The following is a 21,349-nucleotide window of genomic DNA, read 5'->3' as shown; positions in this document are numbered from 1 at the left end:
GAGAACCGATTGTACAGCACAGGGAACTCTACTCAATGCTCTGTGATGACCTAAATCGGAAGGAAATGCCAGGAAGAGGGATTATATATATACACACACATGTATGGCTGATTCACTTTGCTATACAGCAGAAACTAACACACACAGCATTTTAAAGCAACTATACTCTGATTAAAAAAAAGAAAACAAACTCTGTTGTTAATCATTAAGAAGTAGCCCAGCTTACTGTCACAAAGGCATTCTTGCCTACACATGTAGAGCTGACCAAATACCTACAGAAACAATTAAAGGAGTTGCCTGAGAGGTCTTGAGAAACATTTTTCTTATTAAAAATGGCATGTCAGCAGTAGAATCAAACTTTCTAATACTTGGAAAATACCTCAGAAATGAAGCATTTATAGAATCTTACCTCTCCTTCATCGGTAAATGTTATTTTCTTATTTACTTTAAAATTTCTCTTCATTACTTTTTTTGCTTCTGCAATCTTGGTCACTTTTTTCTTCACACTGGATTTAGAAGGTTCTTTCTTCTGTGTCAGAATATACCAAAAAAAAAAAAACAAAACACAGATGATTAGTTAAATGGCTATCTTATATTAACAATTTAACACTGGCAATACACTTTACAAACTTGAATGTGTTTATTGCTCATTGGCTAATGAGAAGCACCAAAGTTGCTGTCTAGAAATAAAATTATCAGCACTAAAGGAGTTTAAATTTCACTATGAGTGTTAGACATAAATAACCTTAAATTTCTACTGTTACTAAACTGTTACTAAACTTTCGTTACTAAACTGCTCTATCCTGATAATGTTGAAGCATTAGAAACTACAGATAATGTAGTTATCTGTAATAGACATATAAGGGAAAGCAACCTATTTTTCAGCTAAAAACAACACATTCTAAAAAACAGCTATAACTTTTAAGAAAAAACTTAAAACTTTTAGACTAGAAAAATGTTTCCCTGGAAAGCAAAATGACTCTAATACATTATTTTTGACTTCCTCTCATTACAGTAATATATGAATACTGGAAAACATCCTGTGATAGGTAAGTTGTGTTCAAAGGTGAAATGGTCTTACTGCACAAAGGTGAAATGTGTTCAAAGGTGAAAAGTCTTACTTCTTAAAAGAAGTACGATCTCATGAACAGGCATTTTGTCAACCAAAATAAATTGCTCCCTTTAGTACCATGTGAAGACAGGGCACTAATAAGACTTCCTCCCACCCAGTCATTACTCCCACACCTGCTTTACCCTGTAGACACTTATGGAAGAACCCCTAGGCTGGAGATTATGTTCCTAACTCCCACTAGATCTTCTTAGTTCTATCACTAGGCTGATTCTTAACAATCCTGGGTTGGCAGATATTTTGTCATCAACCTTCAACTTATGACAGAGAGAATGCCTATCAAACAGTGCAAAGCTGAGGGGATCATTATAACATAAAAATAATTAAACAGGAGTAAGATTTAATTGCTTAAATAAAAGCACAAAAAAATAATGAGGAGAAACAGGAGCAAACTTTCTGGCGGTGATGAGACTTGTTCTACCGCTTAATAGGAGTTTGTGTATACACCCGTCGAAATTCATCAAATGTTACACTTAAAACTGGTGTGTTTCACTGTATATAAATTTCTACCTCAAAAAAGAATCCTGTAAACAATACTGAACTTTAGTTAATGCCAGGCAAGCTGAAGTATATGGAAAAAAGTATAATGATATTGGCAACTTACTCAAAAATGCATTAAATGAAAAAAGGATGACGAATGGATTGACAGAAAACTACATGAGAAAGGAAATACGGTAAAAAGATAATTGCAGAACATGAGTGATGGATATTTTGGTATCAAAGTAAACTTTTTCAACCTTTCTGTATGTTTGAAATTTTTTGTAATAAAACACAAAAGGCCAGTTACAGAACAAGAGACATGGTCAAAAAGCAAAGATACCAAAAACTGTCACAATAAAATAAAATAAAATAATAGAAAAATCAATCCTTCAGAGTGAAACCTCAGAGTGATGTGGGTCTATATCAAGAGATTCAGGGAAACCCATGATATCACTGAAATTAAATAACAAAACTTGGGGGTATTTACATCTTTGCAATTTTATGTTAATGTTCATGGTTTCTAAAAGGGATCTGTGTTCTCCCCTTCCTACCCACACACACTAAAAGGTTAAATCGCTCATTTGTTTTAGGGAAGTCACTGAAAGAAGGAACAGAAATGCCAACACGGGTGAGAAGACAAACATGCATTTTCCTAATAGGCTGTGGTGTTGGTCTGATATTCTAGAATTAATCCTCATTCATTCAAATATGCATTGTTATCAACACAGAGTATATCATAGTATATAATGCCCCAGCAGTGAAAGAGACAGATGGAGTCTCAACCCTCAAGGAACCTAACTTAATCAATGGGGGAAAATTTTAGATTATTTAATCACAGATGTATTAAGTGCTCAGACAAAATACAGAGGATGAATTCTTTAATAGGATGCCTGCCCTAGCTAGTCTAGAGTAAGGAGAGGAAGTCAAAGAAACCTTCCTTTTGAGGAATAGATGTTTGAACTGAGTAGCAAACATCACTGCATTTTTGCATTATTATTATTAGTGATATATTCGTGATGAACAAATATCTTCTGTGTGTCCACTGATGGGAGTATTTCATATACAGCTTATAAAGTTTCAGTTCAATGTCATTCTTTTGAATGTTAATTTTAGCAGGTAACACATGTTTGTTTATTTTGTAAAGGATATTCAGTTCAAAAGTTGTATGTATGTATTCTTCAGCTATCTCAGTTTATCTCCCAAGAATCAAATGAGTTTTGAGCATTAGTTTGCTAGTATGTGAGACAGTGCAATTATGCAATAGTTTGAACATTCTTTGGGAATGGAATGAAAATTGACCTTTTCCAGTCCTGTGGCCACTGCTGAGTTTTCCAAATTTGCTGGCATACTGAATGTAGCATTTTCACAGCATCATCTTTTAGGATTTGAAGTAGCTCACCAGGAATTCCATCACCTCCACCTGCTTTGCTCATAGTGATGCTTCCTGAGGCCCACTTGACTTCCTCTGCCTCTAGGTGTCTGCCTCTAGGTGGGTGATCACACCATCGTGGTTATCTGGGTCATGAAGACTTTTTGTGTACAGTTCTTCTGTATATTCTTGCCACCTCTTCTTAATATTATCTGCAGTTAGGTCTATACTGTTTCTATCTTTATTGTGCCTATCTCTGCATGAAATGTTCCCTTGGTATTTCTAATTTTCTTGAAGAAATCTCTAGTTTTTCCCATTCTATTTTTTTTCCTCTATTTTTTTGCACTGATCACTGAGGAAGGCTTTCTTATCTCTCTGTGTTATTCTCTGGTACTCTGCATTCAAATGGGTATATCTTTCCTTTTCTCCTTTGCCTTTTGCATCTCTTCTTTTCTCAGCTATTTGTAAGGCCTCCTCAGATGACCATTTTGCCTTTTTGCATTTCTTTTCCTTGGGGATGGTCTTGATCCCTGCCTCCTGTACAATGTCACAATCCTCCATCCATAGTTCTTCAGGCACTCTGTCTATCAGATCTAATCCCCTGAGTCTAGCATATGTGTATTTAAATTTTGAAAGATATTTCCAAAGAAGTTATACAAACTTACAAAACAATTTGAGAGTAACTGATTCTCCATATCTATTTAAACAAAGTATATCAGGCTTTACGTTTACCAGTCAACTAGGCAAAAAAAAATCTCAGGGAAGTTTTAATATGTATTTTTATATTAAACAGAGCAAGACATCTTTACAAAGGCATTTATTTTTCAGTGCACTGTATATATCTTTTGCCAGCATTTTTAATGAACTTCAGGAATTTTATTTACTTGTAAAATTTCTTCATTTGTCAAAGATGCTTCAATATTTTCTCCCATTTATGTTTGTACCTTTGCCATATAGGGTAAAATTCTTTCGTTTCGCTTTGCTTTGGTTTTAAGAAGCAGATATTTATAATATTTATAAAATTAACTTTTTAAGTAACAAAATTTCCATGTTTCTAGGTTTGTGCCATACTTCATCAAAGTATAATGAAAGATTTCCTGACAAGACATAAAACATCAAAATCCCATTTTCATTTCTATTTGCACTTCTTCTACATCATGTATGCTATACTTTAAAATAAAATGCCAAGAGGAAAATGTCATAAAATACAAAGTTGGTAAAGCATCAAGTCATTCTTGACAGTGATTGCTGTAGCAGGTTGCCAGGAATAACTTGGAAGATAAAAGAACAAGAACAGCTACAAACATAATAACAGTTCCAATCAAAAGGGCCATGTTAGTTAATATTGGCCTCAAGAAGATTCAAAATATAATCAATGAGAAAAACCTACCTCAGCATAAGCATCTAAAAATTACAAACACTAACAAAATAAAGAACTATCAAGCCTGATGGGAATCTTAGAGGATATCTATTATGCCTTCATGTTAAAGATCAGGGCATTTGTAGCATTTATAAACACTGATTTCCAAATTCCAAAAGTACTTTAGTACCAAAACTTAGGTACTTTAGTACCTAAGTAACCAAACCTAGTAAAACTAGTTTGTTTGTTTTTTTCTAAGAAAAGCAAAATTGCCTGTCATGTAAACATAATCTTCAAACATCCTGTATTACTGGCTTCCCTGGTGGCTCGGATGGTAAAGAATCTGCCTGCAATGCAGGAGAGCTGGGTTCAATCCCTGTGTCGGGAAGATCCCCTGGAGCAGGGGATGGCAACCCACTCCAGTATTCTTGCCTGGAGAATTCCACGGACAGAGAAGCCTGGCGGGCTACAGTCCATGGGGTCACAAAGAATCGGGGCATAACTAGCACACACACATCCTACATTTACTGAACTACAGTAATTCACATATTTTAATTTTACAATATGAATTAAGGATACACTGCTTGACAATTTTAAAGCTATCTAAACTTCTTTGATGATTAGTGATATACCTGTTGCCCACTGGTATGTATTCTTTGGAAAAAGAAGTCTATTTGCACCATTTGTCCATCTAAAAATATGATTATTTGCCTTTTTGTTTTTGAGTTGTATGAGATCCTTATATATCTAAACAATATTGACCAGTTATCAGATATATAGTTTGTAAATATTTTCTCCCATCCTACATTGCCTTTTTAACTTGTTTCATTTGCTGTGGAGAGTTTTCAGGTCTGATGTAGTCCCCTTGCTTATTTCAGCTTCTGTGCCTATGCTATTGGCATATTAACCAAAAGGTCATTGCTCAGAACATGCTACTCAAGTTACAAGACCCTAACCCCACCCCCTTTCTGAAAAGAAGCATAATAGCCGTTACATAATTTATTTGTCTCATTACTTGATATTTGTGCCAATATCAAGTAAAACTGCCTAAAAGACCCATTCTATAAATCCTTCCAAATTTTTAAATATTTTATAAACAATATGTGTTATTCAAACACAAAATCAAACATATGAAAGCCCACATTGCCCAACAAAGTTCTTCACTTTTTTAAGGTTAGATCAGTTCTTATGATTATACTAAAATGCAAACGTAAGTAAACGTTAAACTTTCTCTATTCTGTATGATCCATAAAACCATGCACCACTAATTAAATTGTCGTCTTTCTCTTTTTCTATTCTGTATGGTCAATAAGACCATGCACTACTAATACACTGAACTGCAGTTTCAATGTATAAAGTAATAAGAAATGATTAACATAACTATAACATGTTAAGCAGCAATGAAAAGATATTTATTATGAAATATTTATGATTCTTTTTAAAAGAGTCATTTTAACCAGTCAACATAAATAGGAAAACACACAATGAGTATTGCAATCTCTTCAAGAAAATCAGAGATACCAAGGAAACATTTCATGCAAAGATGGGCACAATAAAGGACAGAAACACGGTACGGACCTAAAAGAATCAGAAGATATTAAGAGGTGGCAAGAATACACAGAAGAACTGTACAAAACAGTCTTTAGTGACCTGGATAACTATGATGGTGTGATCACTCACCAAGAGCCAGACATCATGGAAGGTGAAGGCAAGTGGGCCTTAGGAAGCATCACTATGAACAAAATTAGTGGAGGTGATGGAATTTCAGCTGAGCTATTCCAAATCCTGAAAGATAATGCTGTTAAAGTGCTGTACTCAATATGCCAGCAAATGTGGAAAACTCAGCAGTGGCCACAGGACTAGAAAAGGTCAGATTTCATTCCAAACCTAAAAAAGGGCAATATCAAAGAATGTACAAATTATCACACAACTGTGCTCAATTGAAATGCTAGCAAGGTAATGCTCAAAATCTTTCAAGCTAGGCTTCAACAGTATGTGAACTGAGAACTTCCAGATGTACAAGCTGGATTTAGAAATGGCAGGGGAACCAGAGATCAAACTGCCAACATCTGTGGGATCATAGCAAAATCAAAGGAATTCCAGAAAAACATCTACTCCTGCTTCATTGAATATCCTAAAGCCTTTGACTTTGTGGATCACAACAAGCTGTGGAGAATTCTTGAGATGGGAATACCAGACCACCTGACTTGCCTCCTGAGAAATCTGTATGCAGGTCAAGAAGCAACAGTTAGAACTGGACATGGAACAATGGATTGATTCAAAATTGGGAAAGGAGTATGTCAGGGCTATATACTGTCATCCTGTTTATTTAAATTATATGCAGAGTACATCATGCAAAATGCCTGGCTGGATGAAGCACAAGCTGGAATCAAGATTGCTGAGAGAAATATCTATAACTTCAGATATGCAGATGATACCACCTTAATGGCAGAAAGCAAAGAGGAACCAAAGACTCTCTTGATGAAAGTGAAAAAGGATAGTAAAAAAGCTAGCTTAAAATTCAACACAAAAAACTAAGATCATGGCATCCAGTCCCATCACTTCATGGCAAATAGATGGGGAAAAAAATGGAAACAGTGACAGACTTTATTTTCTTGGGCTCCAAAATCACGGTGGAATGTGACTGCAGCCATGAAATTAAAAGACGCTTGCTCCTTGGAAGAAAAGCTATGACAAATCTAAACAATGTATTAAAAAGCAGACATATCATTTTGCCGGCAAACGTTTCCAGTAGTCATGTACAGATGTGAGAGTTGGATCATAAAGAAGGCTGAGCACCAAAGAATTGAAGCTTTTGATCTACGGTGTGGGAGAAGACTCTTGAGAGTCCCTTAGACTGCAAAGAGATCAAACTAGTCAATATTAAAGGAAATCAACTCTGACTATTCATTGGAAGGACTGCTGCTGAACCTGAAGCTCCAATACACTGGCCATCTGATGCAAAGAGCTGACTCACTGGAAAAGACTGATGCTGGGAAAGATTGAGGGCAGGAGGCAAGGGGGTGACAGAGGATGAGGTGGTTGGATGGCATCATCAACTCAATGAACATGAGTTTGTGCAAACTACAGGATATATTGAAGGAAAGGGAATCCTGCCATGCTGCAGTCCTGAGATCACAAAGAGTTGGGCACAACTAATGACTGAAGAACAACAACAAAGGCACAACCAACCTTCAAAAGATTTTTCATCGCTAGATTCCTCCTTCATGATTCCTACTCCCTGAATCTACAATTTACCTTAGAATACATTCCATTATGTGCTTCTTAACCTGCCACCATAACCAGTGAATGCTTTCACAAAAACAATTTTCAAATCTATCTCTAATATAGTTGCCACTGCTCTCTATTTCTTCTCTTACTATTCAAAGGCTCCCCCAGCAAAGACTCATTGAAACACCAGTGTTCTTTTTTTCCTCCTTCAACATGTATCTTCTTTTTGTCATTAATTTCTTGTCAGAATTAACACAGATTTTTCCGATTTTAAAAAGCTGCTTCATAGCATTTCAGTCTAATACTTCTTTAAATCTCATTTCCTCTAACTAGTCTAGGTAAGATTTAAATTTCTTTTCTCCACCTCAACCATATTTTACTCTGCTTATTTCCTTAATTTAAGTCTCATCCTCAACTGAGTTTCATGGCCAGGCAAATCCATCACTGTCTCTATGTTATCTACTATCTTAAATGGTTCATTCTAACTTTGCAGCAATTTTTATACTGTTGCAAAGCATAAAATATAAAGATAATTCATATTTCTAATTCACTACCTTAGTAAATTTGTCTTTAGTTCAATGAAACTATCTAGGCTGTTTACTATTTTTTTTTTTTTTTTGCTAGCCTAGAAATACGTATTATTTGCTCCAACCATGCCCCTCACTCCACACTGAAGCCACTATAAGCAATTTCTCAGGTATTTCCAATTCTTTAGCAAAATTAGAGCTAGCCATATTTGCCTTAGGAACTCAATTTTTAACCTGCCACTTTTAATAAACATTTCTATATTAGGAAGCAGGCAGCTGGAAGCAATTTCTAGAAATACAGCCTGATACATGCTTTTTGTCCTTTTAGATTTTAGAAATGACAGCATGGATATCATTTTTAACGAGTGTCCAAATTGGCAATATCACATTTCTGTTGTCTCCTACAACTTCTGAAATTCGTCAAGAACTTACAGATATTATAAGCTACATACTAAAAATTCAGCAGTATCAAAAGGAAAGCTAATTTCTATCACATATCCATGCAGTTAACAAAGTTAAGGGAGACTGACTCCCTAAAGGAGGCAATAATGGTGGCAATAAACTAAATTCAAAGACTTGGGGCAACACTGACAACACCACTGTAAAAACGATGACACTAAGGTACACTCTCTCTTGGGGAAGCAGCTCTCTACTTCTCCACAATCTTATACACACATACTCTACGATATTATACACAAAACACACACACTTCTACTCTCTAAGTTACAGAAAGAGAATTTCTATGATTTAAAGCCTTCACAAAGAGCTACAATAAGAGAACTAAGATATGTACTAAATTCAAACTGGACTCGGTAACTGATTAGTTAAGCCATGTTTGACAAGCATTTTAAGACATTTAAGAGGTGCTGATGTCAACCTCCCATACTGCCAAGACAAGGTAATCACTGCTACTGGTTATCCAAGGTTTTAACGTGTGCCATTTTTTAAACTGGCTAACATTAGTAAATCACAAGACATGCATGGGATATATCTTAACTAAGAGAGAAATAAACATCACCACCAAATCCAGTAACAGTCATATGCACAACTACATATACGTCATGTTTCCAAGCTCTGCCTTCTACTGTTTACAAAGCTGGCTAAGAATAAAGTACCAAATGAAAGGTTAAAGGCCAGCCTACACGTATACATTTCAAAAAAGTGTGTCTGTATGACGTTCAATCATTTAAAACTGGATGTTCTTTAAAATACACCATTTATTAAACAGTGATAAGTAAAAGTAGGGGAAGATGGCAGAGTAGAAGGATGTGTGCTCATCTTCTCATGCGAGAACTGCACAGTTACAACCTGCTGCTGAACAACCGTCAATAGGAGAGTGTTTGATCCCACCAAAAAAAGATACCCCACGTCCAAGGGCAAAGAAGAAGCCCCAGCAAGACAGTAGGAGGAGCAAAGTCACATTTAGAATTAAACCCCATACCCACCAGAGACAATTGGAGGGCTCAAACCAACCTTGTGTGCACCAGGACCCAGAGACCCCACAGAGACTGAGCCACAACTGCATCTGAGTGTCTCCTGAGGAGGTACGGGTCGGCAGTGGCCTGCTGCAGGGGCAGGGGCTCTGGGGGCAGCAGACCTGGGTATGGCATAAGCCCTCTTGGAGGAGGTCACAAGTAACCCCACCATAGAGCCACCAGAACTTACACAGGACTGGGGAAACAGACTCTTGGAGGGCACAAACAGAACCTTGTGTGCACCAGGACCCAGGAGAGAGGAGCAGGGACCCCAAAAGACTGACCCAGACTTGCCGTGAGTGTCCAGAAGTCTCCAGCAGAGGCGTGGGTCAGTGGTGGCCTGCTGCAGGGTGGGGGGCACTCAGGGCAGCACTGCATGCCTTGGACCTTTTAAAGGAGGTCCTAATTATCTTCATTACCTCTCCATAGTTTGGCCTCAGGTCAAATAACAAGGAGGGAACACAAGCTTAGTCACCAACAGAAAATTGTATTAAAGCTTTAATGAGCATACCCCACCCATCAGAACAAGACCCAGTTTCCCCCTTAGTCAGTCTCTCCCATCAGAAGCTTCCATAAGCTTCTTATCCTTATCCATCAGAGGGCCAAACAGAACTACAACCACAGAAAATTAACCAAACTGATCACATGGATCACAGCCCTGCTAATGCAATCAAACTATGAGCCATGCCATGTAGGGCCACCCAACATGGACAGGTCATGCTGGAGAATTCTGACAAAATGTGGTCCACTGGAGAATGGAATGGCAAACCACTTCAGTATTCTTGCCTTGAGAACCCCATAAACAGTATGAAAAGGCAAAAAGATGAGAAACTGAAAGATGAACTCCCCAGGTCAATTGCTGCCCAATAAGCTACTGGAGATCAGTGGAGAAATAACTTCAGAAAGAATGAAGAGATGGAGCCAAAGCAAAAACACCACCCAGTTGTGGATGGGACTGGTGATAAAAGCAAGGTCCAATGCTGTAAAGAGCAATATTGCATAGGAACCTGCAATGTTAGGTCCATGAATCAAGGTAAATTCAAAGTGGTCAAACAAGAGATGGCAAGAATAAACTACAACATTTTAGGAATCAGTGAACTAAACTGGATCAGAATGGGTGGATTTAACTCAGATGACCATTATATCTACTCCTGTGGGCAAGAATACCTTAGAAGAAATGGAGTAGCCATCATAGTTAACAAAAGAGTCTAAAATGCAGGACTTGGACGCAATCTCAAAAACGACAGAATGATCTCTGTTCATTTTTCCAAGGCAAACCATTCAATATTACAGTAACCCAAGTCTATGCACTGGTCAGTAATGCTGAAGAAACTGAAGTAGAACGGTTCTATGAAGACCTACAAGACCTTCTAGAACTAACAACCAAAAAGATATACTTTTCATTATAGGGGACTGGAATGGAAAAGTATGAAGTAAAGAGATACCTGGAGTAGCAGGCAAATTTGGCCTTGGAGTACAGAATGAAGCAGGTCAAAGGCTAACAGAGTTTTGCCAAGAGAACGCACGGGTCATAGCAAACACCCTCTTCCAACAACACAAGAGAAGACTCTATACATGGACAGCACCAGATGGTCAATACAGAAATCATACTGATGATATTCTTTGCAGCGAAAAATGGAGAAGCTCTATACAGTCAGCAAAAACAAGACCAGGAGCTGACTGCAGCTCAGATCATGAACTCTTTATTGCCAAATACAGACTGAAATTGAAGAAAGTAGGCAAAATCACTAGACCATTCAGGTATGACCTAATTCAAATCACTTATGATTATACAGCAGATGTGTCAAATAGATTCAAGGGATTAGATTTGACAGACAGAGTGCCTGAAGAACTATGGATGCAGGTTCATGACACTGTACAGGAGACAGGAATCAAGACCATCCCCAAGAAAAAGAAATGCAAAAAAGCAAAATGGCTGTCGGAGGAGGCCTTACAAATAGCTGTGAAAAGAAGAGAAACAAAAAGCAAAGGAGAAAAGGAAAGATATACCCATTTGAATGCAGAGTTCTAAAGACTAGCAAGGAGAGATAAAAGTCTTCCTCAGTGATCAGTGCAAAGAAATAGAGGATAACAATAGAATGGGAAAGACCAGAGATCTCTTCAAGAAAATTAGAGATACCAAGGGAACATTTCATGCAAATATGGGCACAATTTAAGACAGAAATGGTACAGACCTAACAGAAGCAGAAGATATTAAGAGGGAGGTGGCAAGAATACATGAAAGAACAATATAAAAAAGATCTTCCCAACCCAGATAATCATGATGGTGTGATCACTCCCCTAGAGCCAGACATCCTGGAATGTGAAGTCAAGTGGGCCTTAGGAAGCCTCACTACAAACAAAGCAGGTGGAGGTGATGGAATTCCAGTTGAGCTATTTCAAATCCTAAAAGATGATGCTGTGAAAGTGCTTCACTCAATATGCCAGCAAATTTGGAAAACTCATCAGTGCCCACAGGACTGGAAAAAGTCAGTTTTCATTTCAGTCCCAAAGAAAGGCAATGCCAGAGTGCTCAAACTACCACACAATTGCACTCATCTCACGGGCTAGCAAAGTAATGCTCAAAATTTTCCAAGCCAGGCTTCAACAGTATGTGAACCATGAACTTCCAGATGTCCAAGCTGGATTTAGAAAAGGCAGAGGAACCAGAGATCAAACTGACAACACTGGACCATCAAAAAAGCACAACAGTTCCAGAAAAACATCTACTTCTGCTTTATTGACTATGCCAAAGCCTTTTGACTGTCTAGATCACAGCAAACTATGGAAAATTCTGAAAGAGATGGGAATACCAGACCACCTGACCTGCCTCCTGAGAAATCTGTATGGAGGTCAAGAAGCAACAGTTAGAACTGGACATGGAACAGCAGACTGGTTCCAAATCGGGAAAGGAGTATGTCAAGGCTGTATACTATCACCCTGCTTATTTAACTTATATGCAGAGTACATGATGAAAAATGCCAGGCTGGATGAAGCACAAACTGGAATCAAGATTACTGGGACAAATATCAATAACCTCAGATATGCAGATGACACCATCCTTATGGCAGAAAGTGAAGAAGAACTAAAACCTCTTGATGAAAGTGAAAGAGAGTGAAAAAGTTGGCTTAAAACTCAACATTCAGATAACTAAGATCATGGGATCTGATCCCATCACTTTATGGCAAATAGATGGGGAAACAGTGGAAACAGTGACAGACTTTATTTTTGCAGGCTCCAAAATCACTGCAGATGGTGACTGCAGCCAGGAGATTAAAAGACACTTGCTTCTGAAAGAAAAGCTATGACCAACCTAGACAGCAAATTAAAAAGCAGCGACATTATTTTGCTGACAAAAGTCCATATAGTCAAAGCTATGGTTTTTTCAGTAGTCATGTACGGATGTGAGAGTTGGACTATAAAGAAAGCTGAGTGCTGAAGAATTGATGCTTTTGAGCTGTGGTGTTGGAGAAGACTCTTGAGTGTCCCTTGGACTACAAGGATATCCACCCAGTCCATCCTAAATGAAATCAGTCCTGAATATTCATTGGACGAACTGATATTGAAGCTGAAACTGCAATACTTTGGCCACCTGATGAGAAGAACTGACTCATTTGAAAAGACACTGATGCTGGACAAGACTGAAGACGGGAGGAGAAGGGGACGACAGAGGATGAGATGGTTGGATAGCATCACTGACTCAATGGTCATGAGTTTGAGTAAGCTCCAGGAGTTTTTGATGGACAGGGAGGTCTGGCATGCTATAGTCCATGAGGCTGCAGAGTCAGACACAACTGAGTGACAGAACTGAACTGATGCAAAACATAATATTGATTTTAAAACACTGGCATTATTAAATACAGAACCAGAAAGGACTAACAGGCCAAAATCACCTAGAGAAAAAACACATCATACACATGTATCTGTAGAAGTTAAGAGGATTTCAAGATCATATAACCAATGCCAACAAAGTTAGGGCTGGCATTCTAAATCCTATGGTGGGGGACGGGGTAGGCAAAAAAGATAAAGGGGAATAACAAGTACAAATGTCCAGCTATGAAATATATGTCACAGAGGAGAGAATCATAATTTTCCTGAACATTTTCAAAAACTCCATAAAACAGAAATCAAAACTTGGGCAACAACAAATGGTTTTCTTTAAAACACAAGGAATCATTCAAGGAATGTATTATAAAAGTGTCTTTCTCAGCAGGACCATATATGCAACTAAATCTGATGTCTAATTTTTAAAAAATCTCTCAAAAGCCTAACAACTAGAGAAATTTTCTGTCCTTCATTACTCTATTACTTTGTCCTTTTTGTGCTGGCAAATTGCATGCTGAATATGCAGTGATCAATATAATTTCAATCTGCCCTTTTTAACTTAAACACTTTAAAAAGTCTGACAGCAACTGAAAGGTTTTGACAAATTCTTGCCCATTTATTTGTTTTTCTCTTAGAATGAGTACCTGCTATTTCATTAGTAAATCTGTAACACTAAAATGTAGCATTCTGAATTGACTAGTTCAAAATTGGGAAAGGAGTATGACAAGGTCGTCTATTTTCACCCTGCTTACTTAACTCATCTGCAGAGTATATCATGCAAAATGCCAGGAAGGATGAATCACAAACTGGAATCAAGACTGCAAGGAAAAATATAAGCAACACCAGATATGCAAAAGATACCACTCTAACGGCAGAAGTGAACAGGAACTAAAGAGCCTCTTGATGAGGGTGAAAGAGGAAAGTGAAAAAGTTGGCTTCAATTCAACATTCAAAAAACTAAGATCATGGCATCTGGTCTTGTCATTTCATGAAAAATAGAAGGGAAAAAAGTGGAAGCAGTGACAGATTTTATTTTCATGGGATCCAAGAAAATACTGCAGATAGTGACTGCAACCATGAAATTAAAAGATGCTTTCTCCTTGGAAGGAAAGTTATGATAAAACTACACAGCATATTAAAAAGCAGAGACATCACTTTTCTGATATAGGTCCATATAGTCAAAGCTATGTCTTTTCCAATAGTCACGTACAGATGTAAGAGTTGGATCATAAAGAAGGTTGAGTGCCAAAGCATTGATGCTTTTGAATTGTGGTGCTGGAGAAGATTCTTGAGAGTCCCTTGGAATGCACAGAGACCAAACCAGTCAATCCTAAGGAATATCAACCCTGAATAGTCATTGAAAGAACTATTTCTAAAGCTGAAGTTCCAATACTTTGGCCACCAAAGAAAGAATGAAGGCAAAAGGAGACGGGGTGGCAGAGGATGAGACAGTCAGACAGCATCACCAACTCAGTGGACACGAGTTTGCGCAAACTCCGGGAGGTGGTGAAGGATAGGGATGCCTGGCGCGCTGCCCTCCATGGAGTCACAGAGAGCCGGACTTAATGACTGAAGAATAACACTAAGATGCAACATTCTGAATTAAAAGTTACTAAAAACTGCTATAAACTACAATTCCCCAAGTGGTAAAACAAAATTTTTGCTAAGCTCCAAATTCCTGATGCTCCACAGCCAAGCAACATTTTAAATTTTTTTACATCACTCTTCTTACTGTTCCAGTCACAGCCCATGCAGGAGTTAGCAATATCCTTGATCCACAGCAAAGGAAATCATGAACAAAATGAAAAGACAACCTACGGGCTGGCAGAAACTATTTGCAAACAATGCATCTGCCAAGAGCTTAATTTCTAAAATACACAGCTCATACAACTCAACAACAAAATAACAACCCAGTCAAAAAAAGAAGACAGATGACACAGACATTTCTCCAAAGAAAATATATAGATGGCTAAGAGGCACATGAGAAAATGCTCAACACTGCTAATTATTAGAGAACAGCAAATCAAAACTACACTGCAGTATCAACTCACACTGGTCAGCACAACCATCATGAAAACGTCTACACATAATAAATGCTAGAGAGGATGTGGAGAAAAGGGAACCCTTCTCATTGTCTGTGCAGTCACTATGGAACATAGTATGAAGGCTCCTTAAAAAAAACTAAAACTAGTCATCGTATCATCCAAAAATCTCACTCCTGGGCATACATTCAGAGCAAACATAACTTGAAAAGATACAGGCACTGCAGTGTTCACTGCAGCGCTATTTACAACCGTCAAGACGTGAAAGTAATCTAAATGTCCATTGACAGATGAATTGATAAAGCACATGTGGTATACATACATACATACATACATACATACATATACAGACACACACACACACACAAATGGGGCTGCCCAGTGTGGTCAGTGGTAAAGAATCCACCTGCCAATGCAGGAGACACAAGACACAGGTTCAATCAGGAAGACTCCCTAGAGTAGGAAATGGCAACCCATTCCAGTATTCTTGACTGTAAAATTCCATGGACAGAGGAGCCTGGCAGGCTACAGTTCATGGGATCACAGAGTTGGTCACGACTGAGCAACTGAACACACACCTACACACACCCACACACAACGGAATATTACCCAGACACAGAAAGGAATGAAATAATGCCATTTGCAGCAATATGGATAGACCTAGAGATTATCACAGTAAGTCAAGTACTGTTAGTTGTTCAGTCGTGTCCGACTCTTTGCGATCCCATGGACTATAGCCCGTCAGGTTCCTCTGTCTATGGGATTTTCCAGGCAAGAATACTGGAGTGGGTTGCCTTTTTTTCCTCAAGTCAAATAAGTCAAAGACAAATATATGATACCACTTATATGTGAAATCTTAAGAAAATGATATAAATGAACTTACCTAAAAAACAGAAAGAGACTCATAAACAGAAAACAAATTTACGTTACCAAAGGGGAAGCAGGCAGATAAATTAGGAATTTGGGATTAGCAGATGCAAACTACTATATATATATATATATATATACATACATATGTATATACACACACACACACACACACATAATATCTTAACAAGGTCCTACTGTATAGCACAGGGAACTATATTCAATATCTCTAATAAACCATAATGAAAAAGAATATGAAAAAGAACATATATATACACACACACACACACACACACTTTCCAGGTGGTGCTAGTGGTAAAGAACCTGACTGCCGATGCAGGAGACTTCAGAGACACGGGTTTGATCCCTGGGTCAGGAAGATCCCATGGAGGAGGGCATGGCAACCCACTCCAGTATTCTTGCCTGGAGAATCCCGTGGACAGAGGAGTCTGGCGGGCTACAGCCCATAGGGTCACACAGATTCAGACACAAGTGAAGCAACTTGGCATGTCTCACACACACACACGTATAACTGAATCACCTTGCTATACACCAGAAACTATCACATCGTAAGTTAATTGTACTTCAGTGAAAAAAATGCTTGAAATTCTCCCCCAAAAGGAAAGTTAAATTAAGATTCAACACTGGAAAGGCTCAGGAGAGGGGAGCGGGGCTGCGGCCCTCAGGCCCTCCCCCAGCCCTGGAGAGTGTGGGCTGCCCTGAGTGGGGCAGCGTGGCCACGGACATTTTGGTGGGTTAGTGAGGGAAAGAGGGGAAAAGCATGAGGCTGTCTCCTTCCAGTCTCTGAGCATGCCTGCTTGCCTGCCAGGGCTTTCAAGAATCTAGAGGCAGCCTTGCAAGCTGAGTTTAAACTGGCCAAAGACAACTTCTGACCTGCATAACGTAACAGAACACGTCAGAAAACACTGACCAGTAGAAGTGTGGAGGAGGGAAGTATGGTATGCTGCAATCCATGGGGTCACCAAGAATTGAACACAGCTTAGGAACTTAAGTGAACTGAAAGGAGTATCATGGTAAAGAAATACAAGGTTTACAAGTAAAAGTAACTGAAAAAGGAACGAATTTTAGATGCACAGAGACTAGAGTTCTTCATCAAAAATCAACAGCTGAGAGAGCAACAGTCATTCATGAAACCACTAAAATTTTAGAAGATCAATTAAGAGCAGGATTATGTGATTGCTGTGCACTAACTGAAGAACATATGAGGAAGAAACAGCAAAGTCTGAAAATTTTTGGCAGCAGAATCTTAAATTTATCATAGAGCTTATGAATGAAAAGAATACAGGAAAAAATAAAAAGTTTTCTGAACAGCTGCAGCAGAAAATTGAGAATGATTAACCACATCAAGCAACTGACTGTGAATCTGAGGAAGATGCTATTCTAGATTCACCAATAACAACCTTTTCATTTGCTAGCGCTAACTGGCTATGAAGAAAGGAAAACCTCCATGTCCGATAAACAGAACAAACAAACAAACCTTCAAGTCCGATAAACAAACTAACCTGGAGCACTAGGGTGTGCACATGAATTGAGAAAAATACCAGTCTTCAACTCAACCACAACATAAACTTAATGAAAGTGAAATTATACTAGTGGACACTTGTGATTAGAGTCAAGCTCCAATGGCTAAAACACAAGGAAAAAGCAGTTATCCTCCTGATAATATAGCTACAGTTGCTGCTGAAACACCCGGACTTTGTGTTCAAGAAGAATCTGAACCTCAAGGCCCTAGGAGCCCTCTTGGTGATGAACTCTACCACTATCTGAAAGGAGATCACAAAAAAAGGAATACAGGTTTGTCCCCTTCTCTTTTAGAGACCAGGAAAACAACCCACCTGAAAACAGGCCTTTCAGTAACACTTCTACTTCTAGATCAGAGAAACCTAGATCAAAATCTGAAGATGGTACCTTTTTCAAAAGTCCTCACCTTGGGGTTGAAGTGAACAAGATCATTAACCAGTCATCTTCTAATAAGCAGATACTTGCCACTGGGAGGCAGAATCAAAAGGAAGAAAATTGAGGAAGAAAAGTGAAGATGAAGTTAAGCACCCCCAAGCCTCTTTTCATAAAGAAAAAGAGTTTTCTCTTCCACTGGACAGTCATTCTTCCATGAATGGAGACTATGTGATGGATGGATAAACCTCTGGATCTGTTTGATCCATTTTCAGCTATTCAGTGTCAAGAGAAAAGCCAGGAAAGTCAGAACTCTAAAATCAGATTTAGGCAAGTGACTCTCCAGTGGTCATGTATGGATGTGAGAGTTGGACTATAAAGAAAGCTGAGCACTGAAGAATTGATGCTTTTGACCTGTGGTGTTGGAGAAGACTCTTGAGCGCCCCTTGGACTGCAAGGAGATCCAACCAGTCCATCCTAAAGGAGATCAGTCCTGGGTGTTCATTGGAAGGACTGATTGTGAAGCTGAAACTCCAATACTTTGGCCACCTGATGCGAAGAGCTGACTCACTGGAAAAAACCCTGATGCTGGGAAAGATTGAGGGCAGGAGGAGCAGGGGACAACAGAGATGGTTGGATGGCATCATCGACTCGAAAGACAGGGGTTTGAACAAGCTCCGGGAGTTGGTGACAGACAGGGAAGGCTGGTGTGCTGTAGTCCATGGGGTCGCAGTCAGACACAACTGAGCAACTGAACTGAAGTGACTCTCCATGAGGCCCTGAAGCCCATTCTGAAATGACTCTTCCTCCTCACACTTGAGGGTGAGCTGCAAGTTAATCAAAGATTCCCCAGAAGAGCCCTGTTTACAGGAGTACCTTTTCTAGTCCTTGAGTAATCTCCAGATAATGAAACACTGTTACAAATAAAGGAAGAAAATTCTGTATTTAAACTCCCTCTACATCCACACAGAAGTTTAGAGATAATCTTTCTGATGATGTGAAGGGTGCTGATTCTCATGAGTCTATAATGATTAAAACCAGGTCAATCCATGGAGTATGTAAACTTGCATCAGTTCTTCAGTTAAGTCCACAGAGAATTGCTAAAGCAAAATCCCCACAAAAAAACCAAGGTATATCCTTGAAAATATTCAGTGGACTATAGATCCAGGAGCAGACCTTTCTCAGTATAAAATGGTATTACTGTAGTAGATACAAAGGATGGCAGCCAGTCAAGATTAGCAGGAGGAAAAGCAGTGGACATGGACTGTACACTGGTTAGTGAAACTATGCTTGTAAAACTGAAGAAGCAAGAGGAGAAGGGAGAAAAAAGTCCAAATGGAGAAAGACAAATGAATGATAGTTTGGAAGATGACATGAATCCTGTTTGGCAGAGAGCTTCCCCCGGGTGGCAGATAAAGAGAAGGAACTGTCTATTATTACAAAAAAAAAAACAACCACTCCTAGTAAAAAACAAGATAAAGTCAGACAAAAAGCATTTTTGGAGCCATATTTTAAAGGTAATGAAAAACACTGACTTACAAAATTTTCCTCATATTGAGGCAGTTTGGAAAAAGGAAGAGAGAAGAAAATTGTTTGGATACACATGTAAGAAATGTGAAATTTTTATGCAGATTTTCCAGCAGAATAAAGATGAACGAAGTTGGTTTCCTGCTCAAGACACCAATTTCGCCATATTCCACCCAACACACGAGAGAATTTCAGGAAAACTGGTTTTCCTTCCATTCAGACTTGTATGGAAAGACCTTGATCCCTGTCCTCATCCAGAAAGACGGCAGCCTTACAATGTAAGATTTCTCCCTAAAGGCAAAGAGCAGCAAAAACAGAAGAGAGGACAAGTATTTTAGTTATTTAGAGTTAAAAGTTGGTATTACACAGACTTTTTGATCTTCTGTAAATTGATTTATAAGTCATTTTTCTATTGAATGTGTTTAAATGGCATTTATCCATCACACAGATGGCTATTTAAAAATGTAGATAAGTTTATGCTGTATTTTCTTGCTTTTGCATCTTTAAAATAATAAAGTGTTTTTATGTTGCATTCTACAGTTAACAGCTGTTTACTACTTTATTTGGTAATGAAAGTGGAAGTCACTCAGTCATGTTCCACTCTTTCTGACAGTCCATGGAATTCTCCAGGCCAGAATACTGGAGTGGGTAGCCTTTCCCTTCTCCAGGGGATCTTCCCAACCCAGGGATCAAACTCACGTCTCCTGCATTGCAGGCGGATTCTCTACCAGCTGCGCCACAAGGGAAGCCCAGCAATACTGGAATCAAATACCCAGGAATCAAAGCAAGGTCTCCTGCACTGCAGGTGGATTCTTTACCAACTGAGCTATAAGGGAAGCCCTCATTTGGTAATACCAAATTACAGTTTTGAAAATAAAAAAGTTTCAACATTTGCTATCTTTTGAGACATTTTCTCATTTTCTTCCTCAGTCTTCTGGTGATTATGTTTCATGGTTTTGTTATACTCTACTTCTATTTTTAAGAAATTCTTCCACCTCTAGGGACTTCTTGGCTGTCCACTGGTTAGGAATCTGCCTTCTAAGGCAGGGAACACAGATCTGATCCCTGCTTGGTGGACGAAGATCCCATATGCCATGGAGCAAACTAAGCCTGCATGCCACAACTAGGTCTACAGAAGCCTGTGCCACAAGGAGAGATCTTGTCACAACCAAGATCCAATGTAGCCAAACAAATAAATAAATATTTTTTAAAAGTTCTTCTACGTCTATTTTACTCCTCTTTAGACACCATGCCAAACTCCCTGAGGATATGGACTTCATCTTACTAGCAGTTTAAGTCTTAAAGGAAGTGCCTAAGAACCAATAATTTGTGAAGCTGAGCTGAGACTAGCCAAATTGAGACCAATTTTTGTGGAGAGCAACATTCATTCAAAGAGGCTGAAAGGCATTCTTCTGTTACCTAGTCCAACATCAACATAAACAGCATAATATTTCACACTTGATTCTTTCTCATTGAGAAAGTGGATTCATTGACCCTGGTTATGATGCAAGGAGAACTTGTCTGTAAATGTAGTCAGGAGTCACTCTGGGTGCCTCATCAGTGAGGTGGCATCACTACTTCACCCCCTTCTCCCAGCAGGAGA

The 21,349-nt window shown here is 38.6% G+C and overlaps 1 protein-coding gene and 1 pseudogene across 1 annotated transcript in view; one reads left to right on the top strand and one right to left on the bottom strand.

The window, feature by feature from the left end:
- The window catches only part of DDX10 (DEAD-box helicase 10), a 281,000-nt gene that overhangs the window by 122,971 nt on the left and 136,680 nt on the right, over window positions 1-21,349 (bottom strand). Inside the window, exon 14 of the mRNA XM_061144350.1 lies at window positions 410-529. Coding sequence (XP_061000333.1) covers window positions 410-529 — 120 coding nt within the window. The remainder of the gene's footprint in view (window positions 1-409; window positions 530-21,349) is intronic.
- LOC133064493 (DNA endonuclease RBBP8-like) lies at window positions 1,760-20,156 on the top strand (annotated as a pseudogene).

Source organism: Dama dama, chromosome 1 (genome assembly GCF_033118175.1).
Source record: "Dama dama isolate Ldn47 chromosome 1, ASM3311817v1, whole genome shotgun sequence".
Lineage (NCBI taxonomy): Eukaryota > Metazoa > Chordata > Mammalia > Artiodactyla > Cervidae > Dama > Dama dama.
The sequence above is the reverse complement of the archived record's forward strand: the minus strand, read 5'-3'. Positions and strand labels throughout refer to the sequence as shown.